This window comes from Bison bison, unplaced genomic scaffold (genome assembly GCF_000754665.1).
Source record: "Bison bison bison isolate TAMUID 2011002044 unplaced genomic scaffold, Bison_UMD1.0 scf7180017864475, whole genome shotgun sequence".
Taxonomy (NCBI): domain Eukaryota; kingdom Metazoa; phylum Chordata; class Mammalia; order Artiodactyla; family Bovidae; genus Bison; species Bison bison.
The window spans coordinates 244,517-272,094 of NW_011495036.1; the positions used below are offsets into that span (position 1 = coordinate 244,517).

The 27,578-nt window shown below is 45.1% G+C and overlaps 1 protein-coding gene across 1 annotated transcript; it reads left to right on the forward strand.

The window, feature by feature from the left end:
- SPP2 (secreted phosphoprotein 2, 24kDa) lies at positions 1-27,578 on the forward strand. Its single transcript, XM_010862035.1, has 8 exons — positions 1-234; positions 334-458; positions 8,143-8,265; positions 9,366-9,473; positions 16,257-16,311; positions 17,503-17,553; positions 19,931-20,023; positions 27,466-27,578. The coding sequence occupies exons 1-7, from the start codon at positions 168-170 to the stop codon at positions 20,011-20,013; spliced, it is 612 nt and encodes a 203-aa protein (XP_010860337.1). The 5' UTR covers positions 1-167; the 3' UTR covers positions 20,014-20,023; positions 27,466-27,578.

A 27,578-nucleotide genomic window follows, 5' to 3' on the forward strand; every position in this document is an offset into this window, starting at 1 on the left:
ATACTGATCCCAGGATCAGTTAGAGTCTCTGTTGAAACCACCGTCTGCTCCAGTTGGAAAGACCAAGCCAGGTCACACTGATAAACAGCTGCTTTCAGGACAACTGGTCAGCCCCAAAGGTACACAGACAATCTCCCTGTCTCTGCACGGAAACTGTTCTTCCCATAATGGAGAAGATGGTGATGAAGATGTTGGTGATATTTGTCCTTGGAATGAACCACTGGACTTGTACAGGTAAGGAGCCTGGGGACCGGGGCTGCCTGCCCTTGATGATGTGGCTCTGTTTGGACCCAGATCCTGACTCACTGTGTCCCTGTGTGCCTGTGTACCCAGGTTTCCCGGTGTATGACTATGACCCGGCTTCCCTGAAGGAGGCTCTCAGCGCCTCTGTGGCAAAAGTGAATTCCCAGTCACTGAGCCCCTATCTGTTTCGGGCGTTTAGAAGCTCAGTTAAAAGAGTAAGTGCCTGTTACATCTCTATACTGTTCTGCTTTTTTTCCTCTTGTCATTTTTTGGGGGTACACATTAAAATTTTTCCAGTTTAAAAAGATAACAGCTACTCATCTCTTCACATTATTTTTTTGAGAGAGAAAGGATTTAATTACAATTGTCATAAAGCTCTCAAAGCTACCTCCGATGCCTGATCCTTCTTTCAGTTTTCTTCCCTCTGGCCTCATTTCCTGTTTCCAGATGTTACCCTCTGCTTCCAGACTGAAAGTCCCCATGGTTCTTTCTGAGACGTTTATTAAAAACTGCTTGTTTATTAGAAATGAGGTCTTTTCAAGTTTAGCAGTTCTGCTGCTAATACTTATAGGAAATAAATTCTGGCTTTTGAGCCAAAGAAATCCACTTTCCTTTGTCAATTTGGTAATCATCTGTTTCCTGTTAGCTTGGGGAAATGGGGAAAAGACGAATTTTCATGGGCTTCCAATGACTAAGACCATGATTGGCAAAGAAAGAAACACAGAATTATCTTTCAAAGGAAATGAGAAACTAGACAGCGGTCGTCTGTCCCTTCGCTGGGCCCCGGGTGACTCCACCGGCTGCATGTTGTCTTCAGCAAGGGGGAGCAGAAATATCCTCCAGCAGAGTTAAGATTAAGATGAGAGGTGGGGAGCGTCTATAAGGTTCCAGGTCTTAAGAGTGAGAACTCGTTAGAGCCAGGCCACCCAGGAAGTTGAGAACCAAGGAGAAATGACCAGGGGTCCAAGCAATGCCTGCTTCCTCACAGAGGTCAGAGGGCCATTGCGTCCTCTCCACCTTCGTGCTCACGTCTCCCATCCCTGCAGGGTACCACCTTGTATGCGTGATAGCTCAGTCGTGTTCAACTCTTTGTGGCTCTTTGGGCTATAGCCCACCAGGTACCTCTGTCCATAGGATTTTTCAGGCAAGAATACTGGAGTGGTTTGCCATTTCCTCCTCCAGGGGATCTTCCCAATCTAGAGATCCAACCAGCTTCTCTTGTGCCTCCTGCCTTGCAGGCAGATTCTTTACCTCTGAGCTCTTGGGGAAGCCCTGGGTACTGCCTTGGCTCTCACCTCATTTGCCCCTCTCCTCCTGTGAAGGGCACACAGCTGCTGGCCCCACAGCTCCAGTCTCCAGATAAAATATCAGTACATTCATCTTGACCCTGCTTCTTCAGGAAATGGCTCAGTTTCTCATTCCATATTCCTGGGAAATGTATCGAATTGTCCCAGTTGTCTTTTCTAATTGGGTCATAGGTCATGAAGATGATGCTTCAGCAAGGCACCCTGCCCAGAACTGGGCTGCTGTAGACAGTCAGTCACTTGGCCTGGCTGTCACAGGGCGGAGACCCTGGAAGATATATGTGGTCAGCTGCCAAGCCAAAGGGAGAGTTCCTTCTGGAGGGGTACTGGATGGAATAAAGAACCTCTCCCTCCCACACTGGCTGTATTGGCTTCCATCTTTCACATTTAATGAAATCCATGTACGTGGCAGGGTGGGTATCGGTGTCCTTTTGCCAAGCTTGCAAATAGACAGTTTAGATTTACTTGTAATTTAGCTAGTGCTTGCTACAGAAGAAAGTTAGTAGTTAATTAAGTGAACAAGAGCCTGAGGACAGCTCCCGAGAGAACCAGTTACTGACACCGTGGAAATCTGGCCAGTGGAGATGAGCTTGCATGAGGTGTCATCATCCAGAGCACATTCCAGCACATGGGCCATCTTGGTATCAGACATCTGAGCCCAGACACACAGGCGCCTGCAAATAAACATACCTGTGTGGGATCCTTGATGAGAACACAAGCAGGAGATGCCCCTCCACCCCCAGTAGGCTGCCTTCTCTCTGGAATTCTGCCTGATTTTGTTTCTTTCCAGCCTTTTCTCATTATTCAAATTCACTGGCCAAGTTCCATCACCATGTCTCTGCCATGAAAACTTCCCTTCTCCCAGTGGAAGGAAAACTCTCCCCTTTTGATCTGTCCTGGTGATGCGTCTTTCTTTTTAGAAGTGGTTCACATTTTGCTTTTAATTGTACGTGTTCAGTTCAGTTCAGTCGCTCAGTTGTGTCCGACTCTTTGCGACCCCATGAACCCCAGCACGCCAGCCCTCCCTGTCCATTACCAACTTCCAGAGTTTACTCAAACTCATGTCCATTGAGTTTGTGATGCTATCCAACCATCTCATCCTCTGTCATCTCCTTCTCCTCCCACCTTCAATCTTTCCCAGCATCAGGACCTTTTCTAATGAGTCAGTTCTTCACATAGACAAAGTATTAGAGTTTCAGCTTCAGCATCAGTCCTTCCAATGAATATTCAGGACTGATTTCCTTTAGGATGGACTGGTTGGATCTCCTTGCAGTCCAAGGGACCCTCAAGTGTCTTGTCCAACACCACAGTTCAAAAGCATCAATTCTTTGGGATTCAGTTTTCTTTATAGTCCAACTCTCATATGTATACATGACTACTGGAAAAACCATAGCCTTGACTAGATGGACCTTTGTTAGCAAAGTAATGTCTCTGCATTTTTAATATGCTATCTAGGTTTGCCCTAGCTTTTCTTCCAAGGAGTAAGTGGCTTTTAATTTCACGGCTGCAGTCACCATCTGCAGTGATTTTGGAGCTCCCCCCCAAAAAAGTCTGCCACTGTTTCCCCATCTATTTGCCATGAAGTTGTGGGACTGGATGCCATGATCTAAGTTTTCTGAATATTGAGCTTTAAGCCAACTTTTTCACTCTCCTCTTTCACTTTCATCAAGAGGCTCTTTTAGTTCTTTGCTTTCTGCCATATGGGTGGTGTCATCTGCATGCCTGGTTCCAAACAGGGAAAGGAGTATGTGTTAGTCATGCTTTCTACAAATGACCTAAACGTGGCCCCAAATATGCCAGCTTTCCCCCCGCCCCCATAACAGTAGACCTGAGAGATCCACTCAGAGTCAAGCAAAGAGCTCAGGAAAGAGATGAAGGAACAGATCTCTGGCATTGAGGGTACAAAACAACTCAGAAAAGAAGGAATACAAATGCACCCGAAGCATTGGAGAAAGTACATCACCTCTCTAACAGCCAACAAAATCACAATTAAAATACCAAGGTGAAAAGGAAGGAGAAGAGAAAAAGGGAAATCTCAAACATCGCTAGAGAGAGGGTAAGTTGGTAAGATTATCTTTGGGAAGCAGTTTGGAAATAAGCGTTAAGAATGTTTATAAACACGTTAAACATTAAAAATAGCAAATATAATTTTTCATCTTATAGTTTCATTTCTAGGACTACGTCTAAAGGAAATAAGTGGGAAACAATTTGGAAACATGCATTAAGCATATTTATAAACATGTTAAACATTAAAAATAGCAAATATAACTTTTGATCTCATAGTTTCATTTCTAGGAATACGTCCAAAGGAAATAAGTGGTTTTGTCATGTTTGTGTATATGTGGTAGGTTTGGGATAGAGATCAGTGGGCTCAGGGAGAGGGGTCAGACCTCGATATTTATCCCTGAGTTTGCTTCATAAGTCCAGTGCTTCATGAGATTTCCCTGGTGGTCCAGTGGTTAAGACTCCATACCCCCAATACATGGGGCACTGGTTCGATCCCTGGTGGGGGGACTAATCCTGCTTGCCACGTGGTGTGGCTTAAAAACAAAATATCTCAAAAACCCAGCGATTCTTGATCTGGCTACATGTCAGCATCACCTGAGAGGCTGAACTATTCCTGATGCCTCTTGGTAGCTTATATGGGAAAAGAATCTAAATTAAAAAAAAGAAAGAAATATACTCGACATCCAAGAGGGAAGGTGGCTAATTAAGCCCCAGTCTCTGAGGGTGGAGCTCACCTTCTCACATGCTTCCTGGTCATTCGATGTGTAGTCAGGGTTAAGAACCACTGGGTTTGCCCAGCAGACCTGGATTAAATACTCTTGCAATTGACTTTGAATAACTTATCCCTTGGACTCCAAGTTTAGAAAAGAATGCGGAAACTTGGGGAAATGGGACTTCAGTCATGAAGATTTCCTTGCTCCTCGACATCAGGCTCATTCAGACTGTTCCCTCAGTGGACACAAGCAGAGAAAGACAAGGTGGACATGGACCCTGTACTGGGGACGAGGAAGACAGGATGGACCAGATGGGGCTTGTGTTGACTTGAAAAGATGCACAACATGAGAGCTGTGAGTTAAGTTTTATTTGGGGCAAAAAGAGGACGGCAGCCCTGGAGACAGTACCTCGAAAGCTTTGAGAAACTGCTCCAAAGAGATAGCCGGGAAGGACAGTATATATGTGATTTTGGTAAAGGGGGAATACATGCAGTCAAGCACATTTGTTTTTTAGAAAGTTTCTGCTGGTCTCATGAAGCTTCTTCTAGTCAGGAGAAACAGGATTTTCTCATGAAAACCATGAAGAATTTTAGTGCTTTCCTAGAAACAGGGAGATACAAGAATTGGGCTCGTAAAATCAGCTCCTGAGAATATCTGACTCTCTGAAGACGTGTCCTGCCGGTTTTATCCTGAGTACAGAGTGCCTCCTTTCTGCTCTCCACCTTGAACTCCTACAAGAGGTGTTGAAGGCCAGCAGCTGCAGCAGCACTTGATTTAACCTTTGTAGAGGTAGATAATGGGCTCCCAGGTGGCGCTAGTGGCAAAGAACCTGCCTGCCAATGCAGGAGACTTAAGAGACTTGGGTTCAGTCCTTGGGTTGGGAAGATCCCCTGGAGGAGGGCACGGCAACTCACTCCAGTATTCTTGCCTGGAGAATCCCATGGACAGAGGAGCCTGGGGGGCTACAGTCCACAGGTAGATGGCAAGTGCCAAGTTGTAGTTGACACTTCCATGGAGCTCAGAGTCCATTGCAGAGAGAGAGAAAGAGAAAAGGGAGGGAGAGGGAAGAAGGCGATGAAGGAGAATGGGGTGAAAATACATAAAAAAGTGAAGGAAGTCTCAGAGAGTGGAGAGTCCTGTAGAGAAAATAAAACAGGAGGATGGATGGATGGATCTGGGCTGGGGCAGCTGTCAGATGGACAGACGTATCCACGGAGACGCCAGATTTGAGCTCAGGGAGGAGAACCTCCAGCTGTGGAACTACCCCCTGGAGGGGGTAGGGGCGGGGCTTTAAATAAAGTGAGAGAAGCCCTTCAAAGACCTCTGAAGTGGAATGCGAGGGAGGAGGCCCAGACAGCGACCGTGGGAAGCAGGCGATGACCAATGATGGCACCGAGCCCCTTGGCGCCAGGAGGGTGGGGAGTGGATGGATTCTGGGACACTGGGGCAAAGCCACGGAAGCTTGGGGATCCTTTCTGTGTGTGTGCCCGTTCCTGTCCGCTTTTACCTTTCCTTCTCTTTGCATTTTTTGCTTTTTGTCTTCATACATTATTCTAGGCAGATATACCTGACATTTACTCTTTGTCCAATCTTAAGGCTTAGTTTGAAAAACCCAAGTGATCTCTGTGTTAGTCGGGCTTCTCCAGAGAAACAGAACTGAGAGAGAGAGACAGACAGACAGGGAGATTGATTTTAAAGAATTGGCCCACACTGTTGAGGAGGCTTGGTGCTGCCAAAGTCTGCAGGATGAGCGAGCAGGCTGGAGATCCAGGGAACTGACACCGCAGGTAAAGTCTGAAGGCCGTCCACTGGCAGAGTTCCTTCCTGCTGAGGAAAAGGTCAGTCTTTGCTCTATTTGGGCCTTCAAGCGATTGGACGAGGCCCACACACAGGAAGAAGGGTAATCCGCTTTTCTCAAAGCCCACCACTTTAATTTCATCCCAAAACACCTTCACAGAAACATCCAGACTAATATTTGACCACAGATCTGGACACTGTGGCCCAGCTAAGTGGACACATAACATTAAACATTATAATCTCAAAAAGGAATTGTTATGGGCCTTTTATGGCTTATATATTTTTATTTCTTTTTGAAGAGTAAAAAAATCAGAATATACTTAGTATAAAGAGTCACAAGACTCAACAAGAAGGAAAAAACTAAAAGTAACATCTACCATTCAGTCCTCTGAGACGCCCACTACAGACACGTGGCAGATGTCTTTTGGATCTTTTTCTCTTCATATGTGGTATAAAATACATTTTTAAAGAAAAACAGGACCACGCTGTAACACTGATTATAAAGCACTGCGTTTTAATTTCAGCTATAATGCTGGGTTTGGGATTTTCTCCAATTGATTTCTTACTGTTGAGTATTTGGGTTGTCCTACCTTTTTCAAAAAACATAGAGAAGAAATTGGCTGAAAGTGAATTCAAATGAAAAAGCAGAGCTATTAGGCTTTTCTCCATATTCTGGAGTTATGCTTAGAGATGCAAAAAAGCCTGCAAAATAATCTCACAGTTCAACAAAATGATCAGTATTCAGACCCCCCACATTTGCATCTTTTGAACTATGCCTTTGTCCTGCCAGCTTTCATCAGATTGCTTTAAGGAAAACTGTGGAAGCATAATGGAGGAGGGGACGATGGGGGGAGCAGGGGGCAGGTAGGGGCAGAGGGAGCAGAGAAACTGAACAGTGCGCTCCAGCTGATAAACGAGGTTTTACTTGTTTAATGAGACTCATATTTAGTACCTGATATTTAAAAATTACCAATAAAGAAGGTGGGAAATAATGGCAAGACTGAGTTTTTAGTCTTACTTGTTTTCAGAGAACTCTGCTTGTATCAGCCTTCCTCATTCTGTATCAGAAAGAGACACGAGGACCCCCAGCACCATCTCAAGCTTGGAGCCTGTTACCTGTTTCCAAAGCAAAGCATCCCTTTGTTCTCCATCTGTAAGTGGTCTGTAGGGGCTACCCAGGTGGCGTTAGTGGTAAAGAATCTGCCTGCCAATGCAAGAGCTGCAGGTTCGGTTCCTGAGTCGGGAAGATCCCCTGGAGGAGGAAATGGCAACCTATTCCAGTATTCTTGCCTGGGAAATTCCATGGACAGAGGAGCCTGGCAGGCTAGGTCCATGGGGTTGCAAAAAGTTGGACATGACTGAGCACAGGTGCGTGCACTCACTCACACACACACACACACACACTGTAACAGCGCTATAGTTCGGGCCTGCACGGGGCTCAGTGAACACATGTATTTTCTCCAGCAGGCACATCACAGCCCTTCTGCACTTGGGAAACTAGGCTTGGGGGCCAATTTCAGTAGCAAGATCACCCAGGAAAAGCACAAAAATGAGAAAAACATGCCACAAAATGGACCATAAAAATGACTTGCATTCAGTCTGGGAGCCGGGACAAGGAGGAGAGCATCACCTTGTCTGCCCCTGGGCAGGAGCGTGTGCATCGGGCCACTCAAGTTCTTTGCTGCTCAGCGAATGTCCATGAGCGGCTGTGACAGCACCCAGGAGTGACTTGGGGTTGAGTATACATTTAAGGAAATTTGCAAGTATGGAATTGGTAAATAATGAGGAGCCACTATACAGAGAAGTCATTAGAATAAGCTTGGAGTCAGGACACCCACGTCCAGGTTCCGTTGTCTCAGTGAAGTCCTGTGAACCTTCGTAGAGCGCTTCCGGCCCTGGTCTTCAGAATGAGGGTGACAGTCGAAAGCTTTAGTGGGGGGAGATTCTGGCACCTTTTCTTCTTGTGCAGGGAGAAACATTCCTAGCACGTGACCTTCAGAAGCACATCTGTAGCAAGCTGCCCCTTGCTTGCTTGTTTTTCTGAAGGTCAACGCCCCTTGCCCCTTGTTTTTCTGAAGGTCAACGCCCTGGACGAGGACAGCTTGACCATGGACTTAGAGTTCAGGATTCAAGAGACGACGTGCAGGAGGGAATCTGAGGCAGACCCCGCCACCTGTGACTTCCAGAGGGGCTACCACGTGGTGAGTGTGGGGCAAAGGCCACCAGCCTGGAAACAAACGCAAGAGAGCTTTGCCTTCCTGCATCACCCGGAGCCAATGCAAAGTCACACCGAGGTCTTGGCTGTGTCTGGTGTCCGGCCACCCTCGGAGGCACCATTAACTGTGTCCACGCTGTTCCCTGGGTGGGGGCGGTGTGACTCTGTGGTCAAGGACTTAAGCTCTGAAGTCTGCCATCCTGAGTAATCCTGGCAAGTCAGTTAACCCCTGTTGCCTCAGTTTTCTGCTCTTCAAAATGGGCATAATGATGGTGCCAGGCAAAGTGAATACAAAGTGGCCAATAACAAAGAAAAATCCCTGAGACATTTCAAATTCTATCTTAAATGAATTCAAAATGCCAGCTGTGTTCCTGGGGTGAGGTGCATGTTTTATAGTTGACTGTCATGCAAAAATCCATCTCCCCCACCAGCTTGTGGTCCACGGGGGTCAGGACTGTAGCCTGGTCAGTTCTGCTTCTCCAGTGACCAGCACATGGCCCCAGGCTTGGTTATCCTCAAGGGTAGGAGCCCGCCTGCACAGGCCAGCACCACCACCCCAGACTCACTCTCCGAGGTGTTCCATGGGTGTCAGGGTTTTGTCATTTTACTGGTGTGATGACGTCTGTTGCTGCATAGCAGTATCAATTCTGAAAAGAAGACCTTTTGTTTTGTTGTTCCGTGGAAATTTTCGCCATGATTGTTTCACAAACACCCCAAACCCGAGTGTCACTAGCATCTGAAGGAAATCTGAGACCAAGGGAGAGCAGAGCAGAGGCCTTTGGGGATCTTCCCAATTCTTGTTCTCATGAGGAACCATGCAAGGTAACCAGCTCAGTGCTCAGTGAGGAAATGTTTGCTTTCCAGGGGACTTGTAAGTAGCAAAGGCTCAAGAGATGCTTCAGCCACTGTTGGCTTTGGCTTAGGTTTTGAGAAATGAAAATGAAATGGGAAAAATGAAATGACCAAAGTCCTCCTTTCTGTGTGCACCATTGTGCCAAGCCCTATGATGTTGCCTGATTTCTTGGGGAGGTCCTAGCTGTTTACCCAAGCTGCTGGGCATGGAGCTCACCATTTCTCCTTTTCCAGCCCGTGGCCGTTTGCAGAAGCACCGTGCGGATGTCTGCTGAACAGGTGCAGAACGTGTGGGTTCGCTGCCACTGGTCCTCCAGCTCCGGGTCCAGCAGCAGTGAAGAGGTATGCACGGGGGCTTACACAGGTGTGCACCCCATCCTTCGAGGGGTGATAGAGCAGCTGGACCATCAGGCGCCTGGGCAAGTGTCTGGACCTGCAGACTCACGTTCATTGTCCCTTGCTTCTTCCAATCCCACCTCTCTAAGATTTTGAACATGAGCTTAAGAAAACAATGAGCAAAAGTTCTAGATTTAAGTGTGCAATTCACTGCCTCTCTAGTGTAGTGGAATGAAGGGGGCCATTTTGGATAGATCAGTGTTCATTTACCAGCTCTGCAACTTAGGTTAGGATATTTAATCTCCATGAATCTGAGGCTTCTCCATCTGTTACATACCAGTAATAAAGATCACCCAATAGGATGTTGAGGAAACCAAGTAAGTTCATAGATATAAAAGATCTGGTCCAGGGTCTAGCACATAACAGATGCTCAGTAAATGAAAGAACACATCTTTTCCCCCTCAATTGCATTGATAATCATCTGCAATAATACTGAGAAATCAATAACATGTAAAGTTCTGACTTGGAATTATATTACTTAGTGTCTGATTTTCTTACTGAAGTATATATCTCATGAGGGCAGGGAATGTTTGTTTTATCGTCTGCTACTGCTAAGTCGCTTCAGTCGTGTCCGACTCTGTGCAACTCCATGGACTGCAGCCTACCAGGCTTCTCCATCCATGGGATTCTCCAGGCAAGAACACTGGAGTTGGTTGCCATTTCCTTCTCCAGTTTTATCATCTAGGACAGTGTTTGATACAGGGTAGAAGTTTAGTCAATAATTAAACACATACAATAAAGCTGGGGAAGAAATTATAGCGGTATGATACATATAATATGAGGAATAAAAGCATAACTGGTATATGTTTGTTTATTCATAATGGGATAATCTGTCCTTCACTGCTATTTAAAAATGTTTCTACCATTACAAAGCCAAACCTGAACAGCAACGTCTTTCTCTGCTGATACTTTTATTCATTTTTTCCAAGGTTTAAATCTGTAGTGAAAATTACATGAGAAGAGTATAAAATTTCAACTTCAAGAATTATACATAAAAGTAATGTTGCTGTATTATGAACATACCCAGGCCCTACCTATTTGTTTGTTTGTTTGTTTATTTGTTGCCTCATAGTTTGGCATGTGGGATCTTAATTCCCAGACCAGAGAATGAACCCATGACCCCAGCATTGGGAACGTGGAGTCTTAGCCACTGGACTGCCAGGGAAGACCTGGGCCTTACATATTTTATATGGAAGTCCATTTTAGAGCTAGGAAGGAGCGACACTCATGACTGAGGAACTCCTGTTACAGTTCAGTTCAGTCGCTCAGTTGTGTTTGACTCTCTGCGACCCCATGGACTGCAGCACGCCAGGCTTCCCTGTCCATCACCAACTCCTGGAGCTTGCTCAAACTCATGTCCATCGAGTCAGTGATGCCATCCAACCATTTGATCCTCTGTCATTCCCTTGCCCTCCCGCTTTCAATCTTTCCCAGCATCAGGGGGTCTTTTCAAATGAGTCAGTTCTTTGCATCAGGTGGCCAAAGGATTGGCTGATCAGCTTCAGCATTAGCTCTTCCAATGAATATTCAGGACTGATTTCCTTTAGGATGGACTGGTTGGATCTCCTTGCAGTCCAAGGGACTCTCAAGAGTCTTCTCTGACACCACAGGGGTGGCTTTACCATTAGAAGGAGAATTGTGCAAAAATGTTCAGTCGAGCATAACCTTGTTGATCGATCTCGTTCTCATTGGCAATGTTTGGGGGTCAATCTCCGGGTGATTTCTGGGTGATTTCCTGTCTCCTTGCTGCTAGTTCAGGTACCCAGGGCCTCCTGTTTGACTCCAGTAAAGAATTCAGGAAGTGAGGTCAGCTTCACAGCTGACACACTGGTGGATGGCTGGCCAAGCTAAGTAAGCCAGAAGTGACAAGGACTAAGCATCAAGTCACAAGCATTTTGTGTTGAGTTTGTGGTTTATGTGGGGGAAGCCAGGAAACAGCCAAGAGCAAGAAAGACACATCTCTGGCCCTTGTGGAGTCTGTAGACCAGTCTGGGATATCCGTTATGCAGGGGTTACCCTGACTACCAGACAGGCTTTTGGGAACACACAGTGGGAGGATGGGTACATGTGGGCAGAGCAGGTTTTCCAGGGAAACTAGAGGGTGGGTGACCTCAGGATGAAGGGCACAGGGTGTGGAGGGGCGGGAGGGAGATTTCAAGCATGAGGGAGAGCACGACGGAGTTCCCGGAGTGTAAGAGAAGCCAAGCTGAAGGGTTGAAATGGACAGAGATCCGTTGTAACTGGGAGCAGAATGTGAGAAGAGAGGCAGAAGGTGGGGCTGGAGAGGACCCGAGCCCATTCAGGGTGGGCCTCATGGGTCTTGTCAGGATCCTTGGCTTGGGGCTACTTGAGAATTATAAGTAGGGGGATGCAGAATAGATGGAGAACAGACTGGCACTCGGTAAGAACGGAGCACTGGGAGGCTGGCAGGTAGGTGAGGCAGGATGCTAAGGAGAGCTGGGAGGTAGTGGTGAAAGTCCCGAGAAAGGATGCCAGTTCTTCTGCGGCCTTTAACAGTGGGCCCCAGTTTAATCCCTCCTCCATCTCTGATTTGCGAAGTTGATTCTTGCACAGCCCACAAACCTGTAGCAACTTTCTCATCGCAGACTGAAAACTACTCACTTTTCTTCCAATCCCAACTTTTGTATGAAGGCTCTGATAGAAAGTTAGTTGCTGAAACAAACACAATTTTAAAAACAAACTCCCAGCTTTCTTTCCCTCAAAGATTAGGAAACTGTAAAAAATTATGAGGAAGTAAAAAATTCCTTAAATTAAAGGATTCTGCAACTTGAAAGAAAGAGGAGAAAGCAGATGGAGGTTTAAAGTAATTCCTGGAAACTCTAAAATAGGTTTATTATATGAAAGAGAAAGAAAAATTAGATGACAGCTGTTAACCATTTTCAGTGAAATAAATGGTGGTACTGCAAACACGAAAGACAATTGACTGGGATGAATTTAGACAAAGAACAAATAAATCATTGTTGGAAGTAGGAAATAAAAGAAAACTGAAAAAAAAAAAAAACCCTCAGAGTAATGAATATAAAGACCACTTGAAAAACATATGTAGATAGTAAGAGAATTTCCAGAGAAAGGAATATAATGTAAAGAAAGATGGAAGCCAAAAATAGAGAATAAGACCGAAAATCCCAATTATTATGAAATATTGTTATGAAATGTCTCATTTATATAAGTAAATAACTTATTTTATATAACAAATAAGTTTTTATTATGAAATAAGACTTAGCTCAAATGGAAATTATCTGGCAAGAATACAGTAAGAGAAAGTGTCTCTAATATAAAAAACTTGGGTTTTCCACTATATAGTTATAACAAGTATAAAAGCTTTGTTAAAATGTTTGAAAAAATAAATTTCTAAAATTGTTAATATTCTCTCTTAACCAAATAAATATTTAAATTATGGGTAGTTTTAATTATTTTTATAGTTTTAGTATTTTTAAATATATTTATGTATTTTTATAGTTTTTAAATTTGTAAGAGAAGTATGTAGAGGGTAAACAATTTCTATATGGCACGTCAGTCAACCATCCGATTGCAATGCTAACATCTGTAACTTGGTGAATGACTCGACTTTGGGCAAATCTTTCTGATTTGGAGTGGGTGGGATGAAGTTTGACTAGAGTTCAGCCTTGAGACCCAAAACAGTCCAAAAGGAGAAACTGAGAAAGAATGAGCAGGAATTCTGAACTCGGGGGAGGAGAGTTACAAGCGTTTCATTTACTTACTCTCTTCCATTTCACATGATAGGACTTCAGCTGGAAGTGGTATCAGCCAAAATGAGAGGGTTCTCTGGCCCACGTTCCCAGAACAAATGGGAGGAGCTGTGCTCGCGGATGACTCCATTTAGGGACCGTCGACAATACTAGCGCCAACTTCATCTTTTCCTTCTCCCCTCCTCTTACTGCTCATGAGTGTTCTCCTTGCAGCAGGAGGCAAGGCCACAAGCCACTCCAGAGTCATATCCTCCGTACCGAGGAGGAAACTGAGCCTTTATCTCCAACTTCTTGACATGCCTACCATTAGCCTGGCTTGGGTCATGTGTCTCATTGAAAAGAAATAGTGCTGTTACTGAAACATAATTCACAGACCATACAATTCACCCATTTAATGTGTACAATTCACCCAGTGGTTCTGAGTATAAGATTGCACAACTGTCACTGCTGTCTAAATCCTGAATGTTTCATCATCTCCAAAAGAAATTCCAACACCCCTTCCTCTTACCCTATTCTTTCCAACACTCAGTAACCACTGCTGCTGCTGCTGCTGCTGCTAAGTCGCCTCAGTCGTGTCCGACTCTGTGCAACCCCACAGACGGCAGCCCACCAGGCTCCCCCGTCCCTGGGATCCTCCAGGCAAGAACACTGGAGTGGGTTGCCATTTCCTTCTCCAATGCATGAAAGTGAAAAGTGAAAGTGAAGTCGCTCAGGCGTGTCCGACTCCCAGCGACCCCATGGACTGCAGACCACCAGGCTCCTCCATCCATGGGACTTTCCAGGCAAGAGTACTGGAGTGGGGTGCCATTGCCTTCTCTGCAGTAACCACTAATCTATTGATATTTTCTTTGTCTATGAAGTTACTTTTCTGGCCATTTAATATAAATAGAAGCATGCAATATGTGTTCTTTTGTGACTGGTTTATCTCAGCATGTTTGGAGGTTCATACATGTTGTAGCATGTATCAGTACTTCTTCTGTGGTGGAATAACAACCATTGTATAGATAAACCACATTTGATTTATCCATTTGTTAGTTGATCAAAATTGGGGTTGTTTCTACTTTTTGGCTGTTTTAAATAATGATTCTGTGAACATTCATGTACAAGCTTTTGTGCAGGCATGTATTTTTGTCTATCTTGGATATTCACCTACAAGTGAAATTTTTGGAGCATAAACTAAATTTTTGTGTTAATTTTAGAGAAACCGCCAAGTAGTTTTCCATAATAGCCATACCATGTTATATTTCCACCAGAAATACATGAGAGTTCTAGTTTCTATACATCCGCATCAACACTTGTTATTGTCTGTCTTTTTTTTGAGTCATTCTAGTGGATGTGAAGTGGTATCTCATTAAGATTTTGATTTGCATTATCCTAATGAGTAATACTCTGGAGAAGGAAATAGCCACCTACTCCAGTACTCTTGTCTGGAAAATTCCATGGATGGAGGAGCCTGGTGGGCTACAGTCCATGGGGTTGCAAATAGTCGAACACGACTGAGTGACTTCACTTCACTAATAAGCAATGATCAGCTATTTGTATATCTTTTTTGGAGAAATGTCTACTTGAATCCTTTTTCAATTTTAAATTGGGTTATTTGTCTTCTTGTTGTTGAGTAGGAAGAGTTCTTTGTATATTTTGCATATAAGTTCAAAAAACAGTGCCAATGTTTTCTCCCATCTGTAAGGTTTTTTTCTTTCTTGATGGTGCCCTTTGAAGAACAAAAGTTTTAAAGTTTAATGAAGTCAAATTGATCTACTTTTTTCTCTTGTTGTTTGTATGAGTCTTTCATTGAGATTCATGGCCCACTTTGATTAGGAAGGGATCCAGCTTCATCCTTTTGCATGTGGATGTCCAGTTGTCTCAGCACCATTGATTGAAAAGTTATTCTTTCTCCCACTGAACTGTGCCACCTCCTAGACCAGTCACTCTGACAAAGGTCAGCAGGCTTACTGGCTGTTAAGGATGGAGAGGGTGACAGGTAGGTGGCCCAGACAACTGGAAGAAAAGTTGTGAGCCAAACTGCTACCTTACTTTGTGACTCTGGGCTTACATGGGCTTCCCTTGTGGCTCAGCTGGGATAGAATCCACCTGCAGTGCGGGAGACCTGGGTTCGATCCTTGGGTCAGGAAGATCCCCTGCAGAAGAGAAAGGCTACCCATTCCAGTATTCTGGCCTGGAGAATTCCATGGACTAAGTCCATGGGATTGCAAAGAGTCAGACATGAGTGAGCAACTTTCACTTCACCGGGCTTTCAGTGGCTTCATGAAGACTTCTCATGCACACCGTTTCCTATTGAACACATATGGGGACTTCATAGAAAGGAAACTCCCAAATTTAACCTGAACACAGTCTATCTGCAAGTCCTTGTAACAGAGTTCCTTCTTTTTGGTCCGCATCTGGGAGTCATTTTGAGTCTAGTGGAAATCTTTTTAGATGATTTAAACTTCATATAAGTTGCTCTTCCCTGTGTACTTTTTTAGACACACATGGCTTCCCTGGTGGCTCAAGGGTAAAGAACCTGCTTGCCAATGCAGGAGGTTTGGGGTGGAGTTCAGTGGAGTTAGGGAGAGGGGGACAGGCCTCTATTTGTATCCCTGAGTTTGCTTCATAAGCCCAGGGGTTCATCAGACTTCCCTGGTGGCCCAGTATAGTTAAGACTCAGCACTCCCAAAGCAGGAGACTTGGGTTCAACCCCTGGATGGGAAGCTCCCCCTGGATAAGGAAATGGCAACCCAGTCCAGTGTTCTTGCCTGGGAAATCCCAAGGACAGAGGAGCTTGGAGGCCTACCATTCATGGGGTCACAAAGGGTCAGATATGACTCGGTGACTAAACACCAATACGTTCAAAACCATACATTAACTAAAGTTATTTAATATAGCTTATCGCCTTATTTCATTAAAAAGTTATATGAGCCTTCCAGCTAATAGTTGCATATTTCACAGTGTCTTTCCTTTTTCTCCTTCATGTGCTGATATATACCAATGCCTGAATTAGATGTTTTTTGGGGATATCTTGGGATCCTCTACATCAAGAAACAGTTACCTGCTTGGTAAGTTGAGACTTTTTAATATTAAGATCTTTTTAATATTTTTTTCATGAATTAACTTCATATTGAAGCTGTCTATCAGGGAATCATTTAAAACTGGAAATAGCTCTATATAAGCTTTGTACGATGACAGAAATTATGGAAAATAAACATTTGCTTTTGCCCCTATCTTAACAGTAGGCAACACAGCTCTTCATTTAAGCAACTCTTCATTTATGCAGAGACTTTGCAGACATATTTCCATTTCACGGCTCTAACATCTCTGCCAGTTAGGCAGAACAGTTGCTGGTTTTCACCCTAAGAGGGTCCCCAAACTTGAACATGCTTGTTCCTTCTTGGGTGCAAGACCAGTTTTAGGACTCAGGTATGCAATGAAACATGGGCTTCCCAGATGGCTTAGTGGTAAAGAACCCGCCTGCCAATATGGGATGCAAGAAATGCAGATTTGATCCTTGTGTGAGGACAATCCCTTGGAGGAGGAAATGGCAACCCACTCCAGTGTTCTTGCCTGGAAAATCCTATGGGCTACACTACGTGGAGTCACAAACAGTTGGACGCGACTGAGCATGAACGCACATGCAGCAGTGCACACGTGGAAAGCTCTGGACTAGGCCTCTTCTGACTGGCAGGGGCTGTAACCCTCCAGCCATGTCACCAGAGCTGGCCATCCCTTTAAGAATCTTGCTTGGGAGAGGGAGGGCTCTCCGCTTCCGCTTCATAAGCAGCCTCTCGTTTGAAGGCGGGTCAGGTTAGTGTTCTCTGGCTTAGGGAGCATTTTTGATATGTGCTTAGTTGCGTCCAACTCTTTGTGGGTCCCTGGGCTGTAACCTGCCAGGTAACTCGGTCCATGGAATTTTCCAGGCAAGAATACTGGAGTGGGCTGCCATTTCTCCCTCCAGGGGAGCTTCCTGACTCAGGGATCTACCCAGAGCCTCCTAAATCTCCTGCATCTCTTGCATTGCAGGCAGATGCTTTACTGCTGAGCCATAAAGGGAAGCAGAAACCATTTTTACCTATTGATAAAATAGGTAAATGGGAGGATTTTCCCTATTGGAGCTGATGGCAGAGAAACTCTTTGGTGATCTTCCACCGCTTCCTTGTGGGAAAGGTGTATTTGTGGCTTCAGTAATAAAATCATAGAACCTTCCAGAAGTGGGCAATCGTAATTGCCTTATGACTATTACTGTATTACAGGCCTCACTCCTGACAGATCCAGAGGTGAACCGCTTTATGAACCATCACGTGGTAAGTGGTCCCGTTTTCTTATGCTGGATACCAACACATCCTCTTCTGATCAAGCCAGAATGCACTGAAGCCATGTCATAGGAGATAAACCCCTGAAATACAAAATATTTTAAAGGAAAATGAGAGGAACAGTCCTGCATAAACTTGTTTTGCACATCACTGAAAAGCTGACTTTGAGGCATTAAAACTCACTTGAAATTTATCAGGATTCAAAGCATCCAATCTGGCTGAGAAAATTAGCACTGACCTCCCTCCTGTCCCAGTCTGCAACATTTTCTAAAAATCCCAAGCTCTTATGAGCTCCTCGTTACCCTTCCCCTTCAGCTGTACTTTTCAGCAGCAGACAGAGCTATCAGTTTTTTAGTTTCTCCCTTTTAAAATAAGTGTTCTCATTTAATCATCATGATGGCGCTATAAACCGGGAGTATTATCTGTTTACACAGAAGAGGTGAGTAACAACTCATGATGTTTGTTGTGACACAAAATGCTCACCCTCTACTAATTGTTTGACAGTTTCCTCCTTCAGCTTCACAACCATCTCGACAGGGAGCACTATGTTCCCTCCCATTTCGCAGATGAGCGAACTGAGGCTTAGAGAGCTTCTGTAACTTGTTCAAGGCTTCACGGCCAATGTAGAACTTTGATTCCAGTGGGGAGTGGCAGACACAGGACCTAGAGAGAGATCCGTCAGACTCTGAAGCTTCTGTTTTTCCCAGGCCACGTGCCAGAAAAATTGTGAAATGTACTCTCTGATCAGAGTTCTCTATTACAATAACACAGGTATTAATGTTTCATTGCACTCAATATCTGACCACCCTTCAGCTTACTCCCAATTTGTCTGAAGTTCTAAAGCTTACAGCATGAGGCTTGCTTACAAGAAGTGCCTAAGTTTAGCCTCTTTCAGTGTGCCGTTTCGAAAGAAATACAGTTATTCTAACAACGTGACCTCTACTGAGAACAGTTTTGAACACTTGTTTTTGGAATTATCTGCAGATTCTAGGGCCCGTTCTTTTGAGTGTCGATAGTAGTGGAAAGCACGTGCTCTTGGATTTACTTTTGGAAATAAATTCAGTTAATTAGATTAATAACCAACTTGGGTGCATGAGTCGTCTGTGGTTGTTCAGTCGCTAAGTCGTGTCCAACTCTTTGTGACACTGTGGACTGCAACACGCCAGGCTCCTCTGTTCTCCACTAACTCCTGGAGTTTTGCTCAAATTCATGTCCATCTGTTGCGGTGCGTCAAATGACCATACAGCCTAGCAGCTTAAAACAGCACACGTTTATTGTCTCATAGTTTCTGGGTCAGGAACCCAGCAGTAGCTTAGCTGGGTGTTTCTGGCTCAGAGTGTCTAGTAGGTGGCAGGGAAAATATTGACCATGGCTGAGACCTCATCTGAAGGCTTGACTGGGCCTGAGGGACCCACTGCCAAGGTTACTCAGGTGGTGGTTGGCAGGGCTCAGTTCTTTGGGGCTATTGGACTGGGAGCTTTGGTTTCTTAGCATATGGGCCTTTCCACGGCTGTCTGAGTGTTCTTAAAGCATGAAAACCGACTTCTGCCAGAGAGCATGATGAGAAAGAGGGAGAGAGAGCAATGAACAAGCAACAGAGCATCCAAGACACACAGTCTTTTATTTCCTGATTTTGCACGTGATATAGCATCACTTCTGCATAGTTTATTAGCCACACACACTGACCCTGGTCCGATGTGGGATAATACTCAAGACTGTGAATACCACCACGTGTCCATCTTGGGGGCTGGCTACCACACTGGGAAAATGTCATTTGGGACAAATATATTTAAGTAAGTAAGTAAGTGAAGTCGCTCAGTCATGTCCGACTCTTTGCGACCCCATGGACTGTAGCCTACCAGGCTTCTCTGTCCATCAGATTTTCCAGGCAATAGTACTGGAGTGGATTGCCATATATATGGATATAAATTAATGTGACGGATCCTTTTTATATTCCTTGGAAGATAATCCCTGAGCTGAATTCTAAAAACATTCTGGGCTTTGGGACCATCATTGACTCAGAGGTGCAGCCATCTCAGAGATTGCTTTGAACATGACAATTCAATTTGATTCAACAAACATGTGTGACGGGCCCTGGGCAGATCCCACGGAGAACGGAGGGATCACTGTGACAGTCCCTGCCCTCGAGGGCGTACAGAGACGCGTTCAGCTTTAACGCCAGGCGGATGAGAGTGAGGGAGGCTTGACAAGGAAGATGAGGTCATCGTGTTCCTGGGGAGCCTCTTGGCAGTAGGGGCTCAGGTGGTGCCGGTCACAGTCCTTCTCATTAACGCATAGTCACACAGTTTGTGTTGTCTGAGGTCTAGATGTGAATGACAGAGCCTGTATATCCCCTTTCTGTCTTCAGAGATGAGAAGAAACTTTCCTCTTGGAAATAGAAGGTACTCGAACCCGTGGCCCAGAGCAAGAGTAAACCCTGGCTTTGAGTGACAGCCTTAAGGTAAGGGAACATGGCTAAAAACATGTGTAATTAGAAATAGAAGCTACTGGAAGGAATGCCTTATAGCTGCTGCCACTGCACCTCCAAATGTCTGCAGTCCACTCATCAGCTCCCATCTCACCTCCCACCTTCTCTTCTCTCCTCCTGGATCCTGATCCTCAACTGTCTCTTCACTCTTTTTCCTGTGGCTTTTGCATGTGCTGCTGTCAATGTGTTCATATTTCTCCACTTTAAGAGCAAAAATTAAACATCAAACAAACAGAACAGCCCCTTTCTTTGACCCGGCCTCTTCACCCTAACAGCTGCCTCCTTCTCTCCCTCGTTCCTTGTCAGATAAGTTTTCTGATGATGTGTGTTATTTGTACTTAGTCACTCAGTCGTATCAGGCTCTTTGCAACCCCCACCATGGACTGTAGCCCACCAGGCTCCTGTGTCCATGGGATTTCCCAGGCAGGAATACTGGAGTGGGTTGCCATTTCCTTCTCCACGGGATTTTCCTGAGCCAGGGATGGAACCTGTGAGATGTCTCCTCTGTCTCCTGCATTGCAGGCGGATTCTTTACCCACTGAGCCACTGGGAAAGCCCTAAGCTTCTTGACAAAATTGTGGCCCAAGGCTGCTGCTGTTACCTGCCCACCTCCATTCACTTTTGGGCTTTTTGCCAACTGAATATTAGCCCTTCAAATCTCCGATGTCTAATCTGCCTTCCTTTTCTTGATCAGTTGTTTAAACCCTGACGCCCGTTCTTGCGATCTCCTTCACCCCGCTCTCCCCTTCTCTGTTACCTCTTCCACGTGCCTGCTTTCCAAACACACGTTGCTCACCTCGCTGTATCCTGACATCCAGGCTCTTACATCAGCTGCCCACTGCATGCAGTTGCGGTAAACATCCTTGAGCCCTTGACACTCAAATGGCCTCCTCTTCAGTCTTAGTAGAGACATCACCACCCACTGCATTTTCTCCTGTTCAAAATTTTATAGTGTCATTTGCTCTTTAAAATTTTTGTTGAAGTATAGTCAGTTTACAGTGTGTGTTATTATAGTTTCAGATATATAGCAAAGTAATTCAATTATATACATGTGTATCTATTTTTTCAAAGATTCTTTCCCATCATAGGTTATACAATCTTGGCTCTTCTTTACCCTTCATCTCCTCCCAATATCCACAGGGGTCTGATCCTATGGATTTTGCCCACACGTTTTCTCTGGCTTTAGCCCATCATTGCATCACCATCACCATTCACATCATGCCATCTTGCCTCAGCTCCTGATTCCACATTGTCCACCCTGCACGTGGCCCTCAGGAAGTGCAGAGACTCTGACCCTTCTCCATGCAAACGCCACGCATTCAATTCACTTATAGGACAAAGTAGAGACAGACGGTGAGCCAAGAGGAAGGACAGCCCACTTGCCCTTGTGCTGGAGGCTGAGCCCTGGTTCTGCAAACCCACACTGGGCACCACTGGGCCTCATGCGTGTGCATAATAAACTCCCAGTTACCAGGGCCTGCAGCAAAGGCAGTTTTGTCTTTTTAAAGCCTCCCAAGTACTAAAGGAATGTGATGAAGGTACATTTAAAAGGGATTTTTGGATAAAATTATACTTATAGGCTCAGAGAACATTCATTCTCACACACAGACACTCATAAGTTAATCATGAAACCTGGGCTGTCACAGATTTTAAGTTTACATAACACTGTATGCTTTCAGGATAAAGTCCAAATTCCCTAGTGCGGCCCACAAAGGCCTTTGTGGTCCATCCCTTGCCTGCTTCTCCAGCCTCATCGCTGCCAAGGCTACCAGCCCTGAAGCTCTGGTGACCTGAAGTGCCTGCAGTTTCTTCTGCTGAGACCTCTCTCTGGAACATGAAAAAGTGAAGTGAAAGTGTTAGGCGGTCAGTCATGTCCTATTCTTCTGCGACCCCATGGACTGTAGCCCATCAGGCTCCTCTGTCCATGAGATTCTCCAGGCAAGAATACTAGAGTGGGTTGCCATTCCCTTCTCTAGGGGACCTTCCCAACCCAAGGATCAAACCTGGGTCTCATGCATTGCACGCAGATTCTTTACCATCTGAGCTGCCAGGGAAGACCTACCTGGAACATCCACCTGGCTAATTCCTTCTCCTCACTTACATTTCAGCTCAGCTCAACTCAGCGTTACTTCCCCTTAAGGGTCTCCCCAGGTCAGAGTAATGTCCCTTTATGGGCTCCACTATTGCTGGGAGAATTACCAATAACATCAGATACGCAGATGACACCACCCTTATGGGAGAAAGTGAAGAGGAACTAAAGAGCCTCTTGATGAAAGTGAAAAAAGAGAGTGCAAAAGCTGGCTGAAAACTCAGTATTCAAAAAAGAAAGATCATGGCATCAGGCCCCATGACATCATGGGAAATAGATGGGGAAACAATGGAAACAGTGAGAGACTTAATTTTCTTGGGTTCCAAAATCACTGCAGATGGTGACTGCAGCCATGAAATTAAAAGATGCTTGCTACTTGGAAGAAAAGCCATAGCTTGCTCATAAGCAAACTAGATAGCATATTAAAGAGCAGAGACATCACTTTGCCAACAAAGGTCCATCTAATCAAAGCTATGGTATTTCCAGTAGTCATGTATGGATGTGAGAGTTGGACTATAAAGAAAGCTGAGTGCCAAAGAATTGATGCTTTTGAACTGTGGTGTTGGAAAAGACTCTTTAGAGTCCCTTGGACTGCAAGGAGATCCAACCAGTCCATCCTAAAGGAAATCAATCCTGAATGTTCATTGGAAGGACTGATGCTAAAGCTGAAGCTCCAATACTTTGGCCATCTAATGTGAAGAACTGACTCATTTGAAAAGACCCTGATGCTGGGAAAGATTGAAGGTGGAAGGAGAAGGGGACAACAGAGGATGAGATGGTTGGATGGCATCACTGACTCAATGGACGTGAGTTTGAGTTATCTCTGGGAGTTGGTGATGGACAGGGAAGCCTGGCTTGCTGCAGTCCATGGGTTCGCAAAAAGTCGGGCACAACTGAGCAACTGAACTGAACTGAAGTCCCCATGACAGGGCGCTGTAATTACCCATTTCTTCTCTGCTTCATCTGACTCCTCTAGGTCCCCCAGGGAAGGGCTGAAATAACTTCTGTTGCCAGCATGTCCCAGGGCCCCACACAGAGCCAGGCACCCAGCAAGCAGCAGAAAGTACTTTTTTTTTTTTTTTTGAGTGGATGACAGAATCTTTCATTTTGGATATTGAGCTTCTGTTATCAAAAAAGTCAGCTGAGCTTAGTGTGATTAATTTTTAACCACCAGAATTTGAAAGAGGTCAACTGACATTTTAACTAAAATTGAAGAGAAATTTACCAGCGAAGCTGTATAGGATGAAAGGTGCAAATGGTAGGTTTTTTTTGAATCTATGCGCACCCTAAAAATAACAACTAACTTCAGGCTGAGATCAGGAGAGTACTCATTACAAAGAAACAGACTCATCAGATTCCTTTTTTATAAACTTAAATCATGTCATTTGCTTTACAGAACGTTCTCAAGGGGAGAAAATACAATGCTCAATGGGTTGACTATATGTTATTTATTAATGACTATACTGGATGTATATATTTAATAATTATATATTGTATTATACATATTATACAATACATATAATGATTATATTATATATATAATGACTAATAATGATTATACTGGATGTATATATGTGTGTGTGTGTGCGCGTGCTCAGTTATGTCCAATTCTTTGAATGACCTCATGGACTGCAGTCCACCAGGCTCTTCTGTCCATGGGATTCTCCGGGCAAGAATACTGGAGTGGGTTGCCATTTTCTACTCCTGAGGATCTTCCTGACCCAGGGATTAAACCTGGGTCTCTTACATCTCCTGCACTAACAGGCAGATTGTTCACCACTGTGCAACCTGGGAGCCGTATATGTAATGATTTGATTTCTGTAAAGAAATTGATCACTTAAAAAATGTCTCTTTAAAGGCAATACACACCACAGGGCAAATGCTGCTGTCCTGGCCTGGACATTGACCTTGCCTATCCTCCCAGTTAAAACCCTGCACTCCCATGACCCTCCGCAGGGCAGGATCCCTACAGTCCTAAGATAAGGCCTTCGTAGGGGGCCCAGAGAGGAGGCCAGTCCACCGTGTCTGGAGTCTGGTTCCAAGCTTTCTCTGCCGCTTTAGGAGGGGTGAGGATGATGCACTCCTTCAACCCCTCGGGCTCAGTTTTTCAAAGATTTATGATTATTATTATTTTTACTTTTGTCCCTGCTAGATCATGAGCTCCTTGAGGATGTGTTACCTTGTTATCCTTATTATTTTAGTTTAGTAACAAGAGAATATGATTAATAATATGCCTGTACTGTTATTAATAACAGTATCCTATGTCTAGTTTCTAATGCTAAAAATAATTTCTGTAATACAATGAGTTCCCTCAGGTTGAAAGAAAGGAATGAACCAATGCAGGATCAAATACAGTACTCTTTTCAAATTGTGAATGATATGCTTCCAGTGGGGAAAGGGCTCCAGAGGCAGAGCCTTTGGTTCATCTAGAATCAGAATCCTCGGAGCCTGGCTTAGTTTCTGGAACAAATGAGGAGCTGAGGAAATATTTTTGTAATTTAATAACCACTGTTTTGGGATTCTTTCAGACTGCTAGAAGATTTATTTAATATGTAGGAGTGGGTAGTGAAAGAGAGTGTTTCAACAAAGAGGTCTGAGATTCTTTTTCTTATCTGCTACTTTGAAATAGGAATCGGGGAAAGCAGGTCCCAGCTCTCATGTTGAAAGGAATCTGTTTGAGAGGCTCACACTGTCTTGATCTCCACAGCTGGCCTAGTTCTGACTTCTGCACGAGGCAGTGGTCCAAAGTCTACAAACCATACTGCCTGTGCTCAAACCACGGTCACGTGAGCGATGAGCATGTCTTAAGGTTGCAGTGTGGATTAGCATGAATTCCTACCCTATGGCTTCCTTGGTAGCTCAGAGGTAAAAGAATCCTCCTGCAATGCGGGAGTCCTGGGTTCCATCCCGGGGTCAGGAATATCCCCTGGAGGAGGAAATGGCAGCCCACTCCAGTATTCTTGCCTGGGAAATCCTATGGACAGAGGAGCCTGGTGGGCTACAATTTGTGAGAGTGTAGAGATGGACATGACTAAGCGACTAACCCACCACCACCACCACCTATCCTATATGGCCAAGAGCAGCAGAGGAGGCAGTTATTGGTGGGATCTTTTGTCAATAACTGGTAAGAAGGAATCAGCCTCCTGAGTTTTGTCCAACAAATATTCACCAAATGCCCGCTTCGTGCCTGGCCCTACACCAGCGATCAGAACTCTCAAGGTGCCTGGGTCTGTGTTTTGTTTGTAGCTTTCCACCTACACCGCCTTGTTTAAACCCTGCGACTGTCCACGTGAAGCCTCATCATTATCACCCCCATTTTGCAGATGACAAAACTGAGGCCTTGGAGGCCCCTCCTCTCAGAGCAGGTGCCGAATTGAGATTTAGTTCCCGATGTCTGTCTGTCTGTCTGTTTCCAAAGTGCCTCCTTTTCTTCCTGCGATACTCGAACTCATGTCAATATCTCCACACTTAGAAAATAGCATGAAGGAGCAAAACCTCAAGGATCATTTGTTTAGGAAATATTTGTGATGCGCTGGGTGAAGCACATATGGAGGGCAACCCAAAAACCTGAGCCATCACGGTGAGCCTGCTGAGTGATTTCAATGTTCAGGAGTCAGGCTTATTAGTCATAACCTCTTGTCATGATCTTCCAAGATAGCCTGCCCGTCGGGAGAGGCAGACTCCCATATAAGATAGAAGAGCCGAGTCAGTGTCTGGAGGTGGAAAACTAGATTTCCTCACCCTCTGCTGTGACACTCGTCCCCTGCACGTGCTTGCTGACTGCCCCACTGAGCGCACTGTGTTCCCACTACTTGCAGTACCGATGTGCTACAAAGACGCTGCAGAGTTTCATCAGTGAACACCGAACCATCTCTCCTGCGGGAAATACGGGGTTAAGTTCCTATGAGCCTTGGGTCACATTTTGTCTGGTAATCTGTACGCATCCTTCATGTGTGTTTCTGTTGAAAGGCGTCTTATTTAATACATATGGTTGGTTTATTAATATGGGACTCACAGCCACGGCACTGTTACTCTTGCCTGAAGGACGCTTATCTCATGGGTGTACATCTCCCACCAGGCACAGCACGGTCTTCTCATGCTCAGGGCCCTAGACCGCACTTGAGGACTATATGTGGGGGCCATTTTAAATGGCAAAATCGCCAACAAAAATCACAGGAAAACAGGAGACATGGCACCAAATCAACCCAAGAGGACACTCGTTTATAGCATGAGAGCCAAACCCAGGCAAATGGCCTCGTACGAGCTCACTTGGGAATGGGTGCAGTTTTTCTTACTCTGAATATTCTAGAATGACTAAAAAAGTGGCCCAGAAGGTAAAGACTCTACCTGCAATTCAGGAGACCTGGTTTCAATCCCTGGGTAAGAAAGATCCCCTGGAGAAGGGAGTGGTTACGCACTCCAGAATCCTTGCCTGGAGAATCCCATGGACAGAGGAGCCTGGTGGGCTACAGTCCATGGGCTCGCAAAGAGTCAGACACGACTGAGAAACTAACACTTTCAGTTTCATTTACAAGTAAATACCAGCCAGGAGACAGATCTCTGTGAGTACAGTGGGCTCCCCACCCCAGCTTATCCCTAGTTTCTCTGTAATCTCTCTTGTTCCTTCCCACCTGGTGTCTGCACCTGCTGTCCCCAGCACCTCTCTCAGGCATTGGCTCTGTGTCCACCCTTTGGCTCCATCTGGCCGTCGTCCATCCATTTCCGGCTGAGCCTCGCAGCTGAATTTCATGCTGACGAGCACTCCCTTCTTCCCTGAAATCCTCTGGCTCCTGAGACGTGGCCTCCTTGGCCCTCCTCTCGGCCACAACCCTCAGTGGATACTCAGTGCATACATGTTTATCGAATGGATGAATGGCAGATGAATGAATGAATAGTCCCGTCTCAGATGAGCCAGGTCCTCACATGGCCACGGCTTCAGCCAGTCTCCTCCTTACCTGACTTGACTGGTTCCCTCCCTTTCTCATCACCAGCACCTCCTTAGTTCAGACTGAGTCCAGGATCTGGTTGCAGCCTTTCCTCGGGGAGCCTTCCCTCTCTGAGACTTGACTTTCCTTTATGGGACTGCATTTCTGTTGCATAGACTCCATGATCTTGTCTTCTCCCAGCAGGTGTCTTTCATGCTGCACCCCTCCTCTTTTTTTGTTGTTCAGGGAACTGGCTTCTTTGCATAGTTTCTCTAGTCTCTGGTCCATCTTGGATCCCTTTTCAAACAGCACCCAGGAATGCTGCGTCCTGTGCCTCCATAGTAAGAGTGTGAAATGTGTGCCACAGGGTCTAACCCTCCTCTTTTTGTCTCTTTTAACAGCAAAATGCACTGGAAGGAATAGAAGTTCCAATGAAGAAAGATACCTTATGAATTGTGTAATTTTCTTTTGATCAATTGCAGTCCCTAATAAATGGCTTACTTTTCCTCTTTCA

What these genes read in the sequence shown, in the direction of transcription:
- SPP2 (XM_010862035.1), top strand. Translation starts at nt 168, where the DNA reads ATGGAGAAGATGGTGATGAAGATGTTGGTGATATTTGTCCTTGGAATG. An exon ending in GAACCACTGGACTTGTACAG is followed by an intron (nt 235 to 333) that starts GTAAGGAGCCTG and finishes CTGTGTACCCAG; the next exon opens with GTTTCCCGGTGTATGACTAT. An exon ending in TCCAGAGGGGCTACCACGTG is followed by an intron (nt 8,266 to 9,365) that starts GTGAGTGTGGGG and finishes CTCCTTTTCCAG; the next exon opens with CCCGTGGCCGTTTGCAGAAG.